The 14,090-nt window shown below is 42.3% G+C and overlaps 1 protein-coding gene across 1 annotated transcript in view; it reads left to right on the top strand.

The window, feature by feature from the left end:
- The window catches only part of B4GALT1 (beta-1,4-galactosyltransferase 1), a 101,265-nt gene extending 90,381 nt beyond the window's left edge, over window positions 1-10,884 (top strand). Inside the window, exon 6 of the mRNA XM_061636032.1 lies at window positions 1,979-10,884. Coding sequence (XP_061492016.1) covers window positions 1,979-2,114 — 136 coding nt within the window. The 3' untranslated portion in view covers window positions 2,115-10,884. The remainder of the gene's footprint in view (window positions 1-1,978) is intronic.
- Window positions 10,885-14,090: the final 3,206 nt, after the last annotated feature.

Genomic DNA, 14,090 nt, shown 5'->3' on the forward strand with positions numbered 1-14,090 from the left:
GACAGGAGGAGTGCGCCCCTGTTACTTCTGCTCAATCTCTCATCAGCATTTGATGCCATTGACCATGGTATCCTCCTGGACTGACTCAGTGGGATGGGTATTGGAGGCACTGTATTACAGTGGTTCTGCTCTTACCTTCAGAGCCACGTCCTGAGAGTAACACTGGGTGAGAGTTCCTCAGCCTCCTGGCACTTGGACTATGAGGTTCCGTAACGTCTATATGAAGCTGTTGGGAGCTTCATTAGGAGTTTTGGAGCAAGATGTCAGCAGTATGCTGATGACACACAGCTCTATTTCTCCATAACGTCTGAGTCAGGAGAGGCTGTGAATGCTCTGGATCAGTGTCTGAATGCTGTAGTTTATTTATTTATTTATTTATTTATTTTTATTCGATTTATATACCGCCCACAGCCCAAGGGCTCTCAGGGCGGTGCACAACATGGATAAAATACAATAAAATCACAAAAACAGCAAAGTATACATTATTAAACAAGTAAACAACCTAATATAGATTAAAAACACAAATGAATTAAAATGCCTGGGAGAATAAAAAGGTTTTAACCTGGCGCTGAAAAGATAAAAGTGTAGGCGCCAGGCGCACCTCATCGAGGAAACTGTTCCATAAATCGGGGGCAACCACTGAAAAGGCCCTAGATCTTGTTACTACCCTCCGAGCTTCTCTGTGAGTCGGAGCTCGGAGGAGGGCCTTAGATGTTGAATGTAGTGAACAGGTAGGTTCATATCGGGAGAGGCGTTCCGCTAGGTATTGTGGTCCCGCGCTGTGTAAGGCTTTATAAGTCAAAACTAGCACTTTGAATTTGGCCCGGAAACAAATAGGTAGCCAGTGCAAACGAGCCAGAACAGGTGTTATGTGTGCAGACCGCCTAGTCCTCATCAGCAGTCTAGCAGCTGCGTTTTGCACTAGCTGTAGTTTCCGAACTGTCTTCAAAGGCAGCCGCACATAGAGCGCATTGCAGTAATCCAATCTAGAGGTTACCAGAGCATGCACAACTGAAGCGAGGTCGTCTGGTGGACTGGATGAGCACCAATAAACTGCTTGAATCCTGGGAAGATGGAGGCTCTTTGGGTAGGTGGTTCCCATGTCCGGGAGATCGGCAAGTTACTTGTTCTGGATGGGGTTGCACTCCCTCTGAAGGGCTAGGTCTGTAGCCTAGGGCTACTCCTGGATTCATCTTTGTCACTAGACGCCCAAGTATCCTCTGTGGCTAGGAGTGTCTTTTACCAGCTTTGTCTGATTCATCAACTACAGCTGTTCCTGGACAGGGATAGCCTGACCACTGTAGTCCATGTGTTGGTAACCTCGAGGCTGGATTACTACAGTACACTCTATGTGGGGCTGCCCTTGGCCCTGGTTTGGAAGTTCCAGCTGGTGCAAAATGTGGCAGCCAGACTGCTGGTGGGAGCACATGGCCGACAACATGTGACACTACTCTTAAAACATCTGTACTGGCTGCCCATCTTCTACCAAGGTAGGTTCAAGGTCTTTGTATTAATTTACAAAGCCGTGAACGACTTAGATCCATGGTGTCTTAGGGGACCGCCTGAACCCTTATATCCCAACTCGATTGCCGAGATCATCTGCAGGAGCAGCCTTGGCCGTCTCCCAAGTTGGCGAGGCTAATTTAACATTGACAGGAAATCGAGCCTTCAGTGTCATCGCCCCAGTTCTCTGGAATGCTCTGCCAACAGAGATTCAGCAGATGCCTTTTGTTTTAACCTGTAAATACCTGCCGAAAACCTTAATTTAGAAGGTGTATTTTCACAATAGTTGACCTTTGGTTTTATTGTGTGGTGGTGGTGGTTTTTTAATTTGTTGTAAACTGCTTTGATGTTTTTAATAAAATAGCGGTATACAAATATATTTATATTTATAAATAAAATGCCCTTGCAAGAGGCAAAGTATAATTCTGTTTGCAAATGGATATTTCCCAACAGTGAATTTCTTGTGTTCTTACAGGTTCAACAAAATTGCTCACACAAAGGAGACAATGAACTCTGATGGCTTAAACACTCTGAAATACACAGTTGTAAAAACTGATAAATTCCCATTGTATACAAAAATCACAGTGGATGTTGGATCACCAAAAAGCTAGCATGGCAGAGGTGCAACAGAAGACTTGGAGGACCTAACCAGGGACTATTCATCCTATCAGAATTTTATACCTGCTGTTTTTATTACAATCAACATGAAAAAGGGTGCCTTGTTTTGCCATTCAGAGGCCTTTCAATTGGCTGGACAAATAAGAATTTTAATCCCAGATTTTGCTATATAACTCTTTCTCTCTTTTAGATTTAGAACTATTCATAGGAGTTTGTAACTGTGTCCAGTTTCAGGAAATGGTGGCAACATAGGGGCATAATCCACTGTGAGGTTTTCCTGTACAAGCCCCACAGAAAAGCAAGCAAGCTGTGTGATGGTACCATCCACCCATGCAGCTCCTGTGTGTCTCAGTGGGCCTTGCTCAAGAGAGTTGCATGATGGGATTGTGCCCTGTGTGTTTACTACAGTGTTCTCCAGTTTAAATAATAGTAACACACAACTTGGAAAATATTTCTGCTTTACAAATAATTATGTATTCAGCAATTATGGGCCATTCCCTTCCTCCCCCCCCCCATTTAATTTTAAAATTAGGTAACATTTATGAAAATTCACTGCTGTGGTTGCAGTTTGAAGAAGTGGAAAATGCTGCTAAAATTGTCTGAGTTTACATGCTTTGATATAGCTCCCCTTCATGTAGACAGAATCATTCTTTTCTTATAGCTGTTGAAACAACTTCTCTAAGAGAGAAGAAATGTAAATATCAAAACAAAAATAGCCTTAAATTTTGTTCTGCTGGCAGAGGATTTTTTTAATTATTCAGACCTCTTTTGCTGAAAAATAGCTTTGCATGGCAAAAGTATTAAAGCTCTCATATTAAATGCAAGGTGCGGTTGACTTGGTACAGTCTAGGGGAGCTCTCAGCCCATTGATTGTATTGGTCTGGGCTTATGTCCACTGTGGGGAGAAAGTGCAAACTGTGATCTATCATCTATTTGAATGCACTTCAGTCCCTCAAGCCTCCTAACTGAAGTCCCCCTTCTTTCCTGGAGCAGAATGCTTAGGAAGATACCAAGTTAAAATATACGTGATACAGCCCAGAGATCATGCAATGCTTTCTCCCCAGGGTGTGGGAAAGAGGCAGGGCAGGATGCAATCCTGAGGCTTGGGGCCAAGGTATGTAAGATATAGCCCCTGGTGACAAGTTAAGCATTCCATATGAGTTCTGTCATGTTTTATATTCACTTGCTACATGAGTTGGTCTGTTTGTGTGTAGTGTTAGCATTCCAGCATCACATATGTCCAGGCTGTTATTGAACACGACCAAGTCACAGCTACATCTGAATGGGCCAATCCATATGGCAAGTATATTTAAATATGGCAAGGCACGTGTAGAGTACTCATACAGGTGCTCTGCATCACATCTTTGACCCTTAGAACTGAGTTGTACATGACATTATTCACATGGCAAGTAACTCTGCTTCTGTGGAACCCCAAAGGGCTTGATCCCACAAGCTGTCCCAACACACAGAGCTGTGTTACCTTCAGCAGCAAATTTTTCCTAGCTGTTTTAAGGAACAGGAGCAGGGAAATTAACTGTTGGGGATAAGAATGGAAAAATTGAGAAGCCCACCCAGACCACACCACCTTTTGCCTAACAATAAGCTTCTCCATCGAGAGCAAGTCTGATGTTGATCCGTCCTTCTCAGGAGCATAAGGATGGGGAAGCCTTTCTAGATACAGATTGTGGAGGGAGCCCTTCAATGTTCTATACAAGCATAGCAGAGCTACTTGCCAGGTAGGTAATAAAATGGGTAGCTCAGCTCTTAAGATAGTTCTCCCAGGACACAATGATGAACAGGCCTCACATGTAGCAGAATTATTGCTTAAGGCAGTGCTTCACAAAGGCTGTGTGGAGGTATCTGGCATATCGGAATGTGAGGTGACATTCATTGTGCTCCTAGTTTGCAGTGTGGGCATGCAACTACTGTAGAAGCACATGGAAGCAGCTGTGGCCAAAGATTTCATGAGCAGCAGAGCCTATTTCCACTTGTAGGTAATGGCACCCGTGCAGATAGGTAGGGTTTTAAGGAACACATAGACAATAAGGACTTTGAGTACACTTAAATAACAGAGACCTTCTATGAAAGCACCTTATTAAGCAGAGTAGGAATTCACCACTCTTCGTCTTTGCTCCACCATGCAGCCTGGGCACATGCTGCCTCTGTAGTTTGTAGCAGAGAGGGTGACCCAGTGACCAGTTCAATGACCCTCATTGAAATCAGTAGAGTGACAAGTGGAAGGCTGTCCGTCCTTGACATTGAAAGGAAAAAAAAGACTGGCATAAATACTATTTCTTGGTTACTTTATGTGTGAATGTTGAGTTTCATGTTTTTTTACGGTTACAATGCAATCTCTTTCTCACTAAGGAATGGCAAATTATTTGTAATTCTGGGCTCATAAAGTGGTCTCTTTGTCAGATAAGTTTACTGTTCTAAAGCCTACATATTGTATAAATATCAAACAAAATGTATTTCTCTTGCAGTGTTGTGTGTGAAACTTGAAATTTGTTTTTATAGTTGCAACTTTTTAACTTTTATGTATAATCCCCTGCAATATCTCATTAACAAATGAGATATTCTGGAGGATTGTATATAAAAGCTAACTGCGACATTAGGGAGCATGTTAACACCGTCACCATAAGCTGCAGGCAAAGTCGCATTTAAACCAGACTAAAAAGGGGGTTTATACAATCCTTGTAAGATTGCCTGTTCAGTCTTTTAATGGGCTGGTACATAAAAGGATGGCAAAAACATTTTGCCTTTTTAGTGTATTGCTTGAGGAGATGACATCCTCAAACCTTTTTTTTTTTTTGATAAATCTTAAGAATATCTGTCTGTATGCCTTTGAAACTGAGGGCCTGATTGGATGTTGTGTTGTCCCCCTACCCTCTCTGGATTGTCTGTGGGGAATAATGAAGAGATTGCAATGCTGATAGATTACAAAACTGGACTTCTTCCAGAATGTCAGAATCCTTGATTTTTGCTCAGCGCTCTACATACATACCCACATTACACTTTTATAAGGTGTTTTTACATGGGGTTCCCAGTGGTCTCCCTTTCAAGAGACTAGCTCACACTCACTTAGTTTTAGCAGTGCTTATAGCATCAGGCAGTCCCAAACCATTCACTTGGCCCTGCTCAGGACTCATGTATGAACAGGGGTAGGCGTCAACTTTAGGCTTCTCTTGCATGCCCTCCAATTTCTCTCACGATGGCACATAAGTAATCTCATCTCAGGAAAACACCTTGGAGCAACAATGCAGAGACTTGTGACACCTTAAATTCCAACAAGTTTTGTTACACCATAAGCTTCTGTGGACCATTTCATCAGATGCATGAAATCTAATCCTGAATTAGCAAGCATAGTTTCCACATTCCTCAGCGGTCCCCCTATATTGCCTCAGGTGTCGGTAGCAGCCCCAGAAATATCCACTGTCCCTCACACCCAACCAAGTTGTAAAGGATGTGGAGTTACCTTTTCTGCTCTCTTGTAAACACCCAACCCTTTCGACTTTTCCACTCCGCTTCCTCAACAGTATTGCCAAAGGAAAGCCACCCACAGTTTATCTAGTCATAGACAAACTAAGAGGGAAGCCTGCTGCTGTTGCTCTAGGTGCTGCTGCTCAGGGGAAAAAACATGCTTGTGGAATTCTGTTTTGCACAGCCTACTTGCCCCTGGTTGGAAACCAACAGCAACAGTCAAAACAGAGAGATTCTGTCCTCTCCAATCATCCAGCATGCTCCACTCGTCCTCTTGCTCTGAGGCTTTCCAGCCATGCTAGGAACTGCTACTATATTGTGCTGTCTGGAGCTCCACCCCCATCTCGCCAAGATGCTGCAGCAGTTGAGGGCTCCCCCCCCCACGTGCCTGAATGCATGCACGCTTGCAGATGCTTGCAGGAGGGACAGGTGTGTTTGCGTGTGTGCATGCACTGATTCGTCTTTTGCTCTGATTCCCCAAGTCCTAACCAAGTAATCAGTTCTAATTATCATCCCAAGGTCTAAAAGTACTAACCCCCCTCCTCAATCTATTCATCCTTTTGTCTTTACAGTGTAGCATCCCCACCACAACCACGTTGCTCCTTCTTGATAATTATTTTTTAAAGCTCAGCAGGTTGGCTGTGGCTGGGGTCCACATACTGCAGCTGAAATGTATTTATTTAATTATTATTGCATTTATATCCCACCTTTCCTCCAAGTTGCTCAAGGTGGTGCACATGGTTCCACACCTTTCCATTTTATCCTTACACAGACCCTGTGAGATAGGTCAGGCTGAGAGACTGTGTCTGGTCCAAGGTCACCCAGTGGGCTTCATGGCTGGGTGGGGATTTGAACCTGGATCTTAGTCCAACACTGTCACCCACTGGTGTTGGGAGACAGGACTGTACATCTTCAGACTGCGTGGGAGAAGGGTATACAAATTTGATTGGACCTTTCCATTAAGAAAAGAAAGCAACATCTCCCTGTCTGCAGGGAGCTTTTAATGGAAAGGGATATTTAGAGATGTGATTTTGCCACACACCTTTTTTTTTTAATTAACAGACTTAAATTACAATTGGGGGGGGTCACAAAAAATTTTGAGCTTACAAAGGGGGTCCCATACTTATAACGGCTGGGAAGCACTGCTCTGTCTCTAGCTTCATTGGAATCCTGACCAAATCTGGTCTAGTATGAAAAATGGAAATGGACTGCCTTCAAATCGATCCTGACTTATGGCGACCCTATAAATAAGAGTTTCATGGTAAGGTGGTTTCAGAGGTGGTTCACCATTGCCTTCCTCTGAGGCTGAGAGGCAGTGACTGGCCCAATGTCACCCAGAGAGCTTTGTGGCTCTGTGGGGATTTGAACCCTGGTCTCCCAGGTCATAGTCTAACACTAACCACTATGCCACACTGGCTCTCACCTGGTCTAGTATAGGGATGCTATTAAGGGGGTAGTGATGCCAACAAAAAAAAAATCCCCAACTAGACCGATGCCTCAAATCCACCAAAATCTGACTGTAACCCACTAGACACCATATTTGGTAACGTTTTTATGTAATTGTGAAACACTGTTAGGAGGAATTGCTTAACAATGTGGATAATAGAATTTAAAAGGTTCAAAAAGGTTCTGTGTTGTATTTAAGTTTGAAACTGCAGATATAAGTGTGTGCGCATGTCTTTTAAATCTGAGAGAAGTATGGAGGTTTTGCATTCCTGGTGGTTGTTTTTTAGATATAAAACAAGTCCTGTGTTTATGTGTTTTGTTGGTTGACTACTCTGAGAACAGGATGCTAGACTTAAGATGGGCCTTTGGCCTGATTCCGCAGGCTCTTCCTGTGAAGATTATAAGATACAAAGGATACCTGTTGTGGAATCACCTGATTTAAATACAAAGGTTCCTCATTGGGGAGGCAGGTGCACTCTGTGCATGCTCATGCCAGTTATTTCTGAGGCATATAGCTCCTCTGCTCAAGTCTCTGGGAGCTGGCTGTGGTTTGTGAGGGGAAGTTGGTGGTGCTTAGGCTGCATCACACTTTGATTGGGTAGAATATTGCTGCACTTTTTCCTTCTCAGTAAGCTAATTGGCAAGAATCCCCTTGTCTTTATACCTTTAAAAAAACAAGAGGAACTGGTGACTTAATTTAAAAATCCTCCTCTGCCACTGGCTCATTGTGTGGTGTTGGGTACATTACTCTGGTACCCTTTCAGTCAAAGAGGTAGCCAACTAGCCATGGCTTACAGCAGAAATGAAACAATAGTCAAATAGCACTTTAGAGACTGTACATAGGAACAGAAATGCAAACAATGAAAAATACGATAAAATGTCTGAAAGTAGAAAATCTAGCCAAAAAAGGCTAGATTTTGGCTAGATAGTTTCATGAAATACATAACAGAGAAAAAATGAAATTGAAGTATTTGTAAAAACAATCAGATTCTGACCATAAAATGTTTGCCACCCACTAGATTTCCCACTAGCTACTAGACAGGAAAATTTGCCACCAGACGTGTGCTGAAAAAGACTAGATTTAGTGGGGGGAAATCACTAAATTGGCACCAGTGTTGGGGTGTGTGGATATGCATACTATGCAAACAATTTTCGAAAGGTGCACATTATAGTTTTGTTGTGTGTCTGTCTGTGCGCACGTGTGCACATGTGAAGATCAGGGGAAAATGCCATAGAACCTGTATTTGATTATATGAGAGTACATTTTAGCTCTTTCAGGTTCAAAGGTTTTGATAAAAGTGCCTTTAAAATTCACGGCGGGGGGGGGGAATTCTTCTCCATAGAACAGCATTTGATAAGTTACTTTACCATTGCTGTGGCTCATTTATTTGTCTTTACAAGATACAACATTAAAGACATATTAATAATAAAGGTCTTTTTTATTGATACAAAATGTTTCTGCGCTTATATTTTAATACTTTGATGGTTCTTTCTTCTCTCCTGCCTACCCACCCCCAATTTGCAATCATTTATTCAGAAAGTGTTGACTTGCACTTCTGTTTTTAAACTGAAACTCTGGACAACATGAAACCCTGTTCTGCGCTGAGGGTATTCTTTTCAGGCATTATTTCTCAAAAGTAGGAGAAATTCAATTTAGTTTGCATTTAAAGCTGAATCCATCAAATTTGGATTTTCCAAAACAATATGAGAAGTGAACACAGCCATCCTTTTCCAAATTTTGCTATGCAATTCTCCAACCAAACAATGTTTACAGACATGAATATATTAGGGGAAATGTGCATAAAATATTAGTGAAAATAGTATACAATATGTACCATTTTGGGGCTCCTCCTGGCAGTCCCACCCCATATATACAGTCTGCCTAGTAAACATCACAAGACGTCACCCTAAGAGTCAGAAACGACTCGCACTATAAGTGTGGGGACACCTTTACCTTCTACTGGGAGGAAGAGTGGGATATAAATTAATAAATAAAATAAAATTATATTGGGATAAATTCCTTGCAAAAGCTTGTGTGCATTGGTAAAAACTGCATACAAAAGTATGTGTGTGAGGAGAAATTCACACCAAAATGCTGGAGTTTTGTCAGGATTTTTTTTTAATTGCTGCAAAAATGTAGAGAACTTAATAATAATAATAATAATTTAATTTATGTGTCGCCTATCTGGCCAATGGCCACTCTAGGCGACGTACAAATCAGTTGCAGTAAATGCAGCACAATAAAATACACATAAAATACAATATAACAAGGAAACTATAAATAGGAATGATAACAGTTCAGAGTAATAGGCAGTTAGTCCTGAAAATTAACCCTCCCCGGATGTCCCAAAGGCCTGTCTGAAAAGCCAGGTCTTCAAGGCTTTGCGGAATACATTCAGGGAAGGGGCATGCTGAAGATCGTACGGGAGGGAGTTCCAGAGAGCGGGGGCTGCCACTGAAAATGCCCTCTCTCTAGTCCCTACCAACCTAGCTGTTTTAGTTGGTGGGACTGAGAGAAGGCCCTGAGTGGCTGATCTTTAATTTAATTTAAACTTAATTTAACTTAATTAAAGACTGGGAAAAAATAGAATTTCAGAGAACTAAAATGGACAGATCCTTCAATTCCTACTCAGAAGTGCATGTCACTTGGGAAACCTGCACTTACCATTCCAGGATTGAAATTAAGGTCCCTTTTGCAACTGCTGTATGGCTCCTTCTGTCACAACCTCCCTTTTGCAGAGGTCCAAGGTCATGTGAGAGGAGTCTATGCTGCAGCTTCTTCCCTTCCATGACATTGGGGTGCCATTTTGGATGGATTTTTAGGTGAAAGAGAGAAGATTTAAGCAAGATTCCAAGGCCAAATTGAGATTAAAACGGCAAAAAAGCTGTGTGTGGTAAGAACATTGCTTGTTGATTATATTTTTTTAGATGTTACAGTAAGATTGATCAGCTTTTCCATATCTTTCCTCCAAAGGGTTTTGTGTCTTTTAATGTGCATACATAGGGGCCAGTGCAGTGTGTACTCTATGCCCTTTGGTGTTCCTAGCTCTTTCTGCAATTGCAACTCTCTGGGCACAGAATGGGGAGGGGAGTATGCAGCAGGGTCATCTGGTATATAGATCATGTTACTGTTTTAACAATAATCACTTCATGTTTAAAAGTAGTGAGATGGCAATAATTAAAAGGCTGAAATATGTGTACTCTTCAAAATCTGTGTCCAGGCAATCCAAGTTCTGCATCAGTTGTGCACCACACTGAGCAAAAAATGCATAAATAAGCATAAATATTGCAACATGCACACATCCTGGTTATAGAAGATTTTGATAAACACATGGGGCTTGCAACACAGATGGGCAATCCCACCTTAGTGGCACCTCTTCTTCCCACACCAGCATCTCTTCTCCTGGAGACTGGAGCAATGCTGGCAAGGTAAGGAGGCAACACATGGACTTCTTCCTTCTCACTTACGGTATGATGTTACCAAGCATGAAGTGCAGGAAGGATATTTCCATGCTGCTGTTATTTCTATGCTGCTAAAAGTACTGTTGGGAGGGGCCCTAAGTGTATGGTGGCAATTCAGTTCTGAAGAGAGATGCAAAGTTGTAAAATCACCATAGATGCCTGTTATCTTCAGGACTCATGTTAACTATATTGAGTGCAAAACGTTAGTGTTTTGCATTCACCATGGACAATCTTTTCCTCTCCTCTTGCTGTCATCTGTTATCTACATGTCATAACTGTGGTTTTGTTCCTTTTTTATATTGATAGCAAAATAGAATATTTTTAATAACATTTGGTGACATTCTTGGAATAAAAATTATTTCTATTTTTGTCATACTTTTTGCTTTTGTGATTTACTGTTGCCTTTTTACAATTATACATTTTGATTATCTTATGATCCTGGCTACCTGACAAGGGAGACATTCAGTTCAGTTCACATCTAAAGATGAATCTATCTAATTTCCACTTTCCAAAACAGTACACAAACCAAAACACAGCCATCCTTTGACATTCACGCTTCACCTAATTTTGCAGTGCAGTTCTCCAGTCAAGCAAAGTGTACGAAAAAGCGTAGCGTAGTCAAGAGTAAACCCTGCATAAAAATGCATATGTTAGTGAAAGTAACACAGAGAATGCATTATGTTAGGGAAAAATGCACAGAAAAATATGCATATTAAGATAATTTTGGACTAAAATGCTAATGCATTTTCATAAGGACTTTTTTAAAAAAAATCTGGAAACTGATGTGGAATGTGGAGAACCGGAGTTAAGATTGGAAAAATGATAAACCGGGATTGACAGATTTCCCCATCCCTCAGCCGAACAGGGGAATCTCATCATGCAGCTTCTGATGGACTGTACTGCTTTCAGATTGCAGGTGGTAGACTGCATGTTGACTGATCCCTTCAAACAGGCATGTTTCTTCACTGCACCCCTGGTAAATTGGCTCAGTTCAGCAAAAGTTGTACTATATGATTCTCATGCTGGTGCAGCTTCGCTCTGATATAATGAAACATGAATATTTGAGCTGATACATTCCTTTTTTGGCCTGTTCTAAGTATTCTTGCTTTGCTGGCAGTCAGGTGATGCTCCCAAGGTGCTATTCATGTAAGCTAGTGATTCTACTTCTGTATATATCTAAGACACAATGTAGCACCCTCGTCCTCAGCGATTACTAGCCATCTAAAACATTTCCCAACTTACTCAGACACACTCACTCTTTAGTCATACATGGTTGATTCAAAAGAAAAAGAACCAACTCTCCTAAGAGTTTCCCTGCCTGATTGCCAGGAGGTGTTTTATTTTTATCACAGAACTGAGTGATTAAGGGCACTTCCAAACTGGGATTCAGTCCCAGACCAGCAAACTGAGGTTGTGAAATTAGAGATGTTTGGGAGGTCTTGTGCAACAAACTCTCATTAGAATACTAGTATTTTCAAGGTTTATATAGGAGTGGTGGAAGAAATCAGTTTCCCCCAAAAGTCTGTGTGAATCTTTAGTGCTTCAGCTATTGGTTTGGGACCCACAAGTGGTCCATGTCCCAATCTGAGGTGAGTCATACCAGTGGCACCTTTACCACTGGGGAGAGGGTATTTAAAAAAAAAAGGAAAGAGGAGACCTATACAGAAAAAAACATTTTAAAGTGGAGACGACCTTTTTCTTTCAAGGGCCAGATTCCTTTTGAGAATCACTTGTTAGGGTCCTTCTGGGCCTGAAAAGGTTGGGTGTTCAAAAGCTTCACCTGCATCTTCAGTGTGTTTGTAACTTTTAACCAGCTGTGACTGATCAGGTCCAAGTTTCCAACATTAATTAACTAGGCCTGCTTTGTAGGGTACTTGATGTTTCTTTCTCTGGAAATTATACAGCCACGAGAGTGGCAGTATACTAGAGCCAGCATGCATTTTTCACATTCCGCAATGTTAAATTGAAAATACCCCACATGCCATTCTGATGTTTCCCATAAACTCGTTTCAAAACAAAACCTTACAAAACTTACAGTCCTGAACTCAGAAATGCTTGCTTAACAACCTCTTAACTTTTCATGGCAATACACAAAACAGTCAGAATAGAGAGTTCAAAGTCTAAAAAGAGAGAGAAACTCAGAGCCCTTTTGGACTTTTTTCTGTCACAGTTCTCATAATCTGTTGAAATTCATTAAAAATCAGCCATGTTCACAGAGTACCTGTAATCCTAATACTGACCTTGCCATACTCTGACCATCTTCTGCAGTTTAAATTTTTTTAAAAAATGCCTCCCTGATTTTTAATTAATTTAAGAAATTTTGCATTGAATGATTAGGTTGGGCATGCTCAGTAAGAACCAACTGTCAATGTTCTAAAAGCCAGACTCACAGCTGCTGCGCTTGCCTAATCGGGGCCACACCCACACTAGACTTTGATTTCACTTGAGAGAGTCATGGCTTCCCCCAAATAATCCTGGGAAATGTGAAGTTTGTGAAGGGTGCTGAGACGAGACTCCTATTCCCCCGAGAGAGCTCCAGTGGCCAGAGTGGTTTAACAGTCAGCTGCTCTGACTTGAAGGTCTGTGAGGGGAACAGGGCGTCTCCTAGCAACTCTGAGCACCCTTCACTAACTACACTTCCCAGGATTCCTTGAGGAAAGCCATGACTGTCCAAAGTGAAATAAAGGTCTGGTATGGATGTGGCCAGGGACAGCTTTGGTTTAAATTGGGGTGGGAGGCTACATGTGCCTGCTGTAGAATAAAAAAGTGGGGAAAATGCTGAAAAGCAATGATACTGTCACAGTGTTTTCGTTTTGAAAAGGAAAGGACTTCCCCTCTGCCCAGTGCCCACCCACTCCATCTCCTCCCCTCCCCTTCCTCCTCCCCTCCCCTCCCCTCCCTCCCCCAGGTCAGTGTTGGACTATGACCTGGGAGACCAGGGTTCAAATCCCCACACAGCCATGAAGCCCACTGGGTGACCTTGGGCCAGTCACTGCCTCTCAGCCTCAGAGCAAGGCAATGGTAAAACCACCTCTGAATACTGTTTACCATGAAAACCCTATTCATAGGGTCACCATAAGTCGGGATCAAAGGCAGTCCATTTCCATTTTCAAACATGATTGCACAGAAATAAATCCCATTGAACTAAAAAAGTATGCAAATGATCGAACCCACCCTCCCTTCTCCTCCCTCCTATTCCCTCCCTCTTCCCTCCCCCTTCCTTTGCTCCTCCCTACCCATCCCCTTTCAATTCCCTCCCCCTTTCCCTCTCCTTCCCCTCCCCTTGGTCAGTTTTACCTACCTTAAGCATGAATGCCAGGGAGTAAATACCATTGAACTCTATGAGCATGCAAATTATCAAACTTGCCCTCCCCTCCCCCTTCCTTTGCCCCTCTCTGCTCCTTCCCTCTCCTCCTCCCCTATGGTCAGTTCTACCTATCCTAATAATGACTGCATAGGAGTAAATCCCACTGAACTCAATAAACATGCAAATGATCAAACCTGTCCTCCTCCCCTCCTCCTGCTGCCTGCTTCCATCCCCTCTTCCCCTCTGCCCTTCCTCTCCTCCCTCCCTCCTCCTC

This window comes from Rhineura floridana, chromosome 1, assembly GCF_030035675.1.
Source record: "Rhineura floridana isolate rRhiFlo1 chromosome 1, rRhiFlo1.hap2, whole genome shotgun sequence".
Taxonomy (NCBI): Eukaryota; Metazoa; Chordata; class Lepidosauria; order Squamata; family Rhineuridae; genus Rhineura; species Rhineura floridana.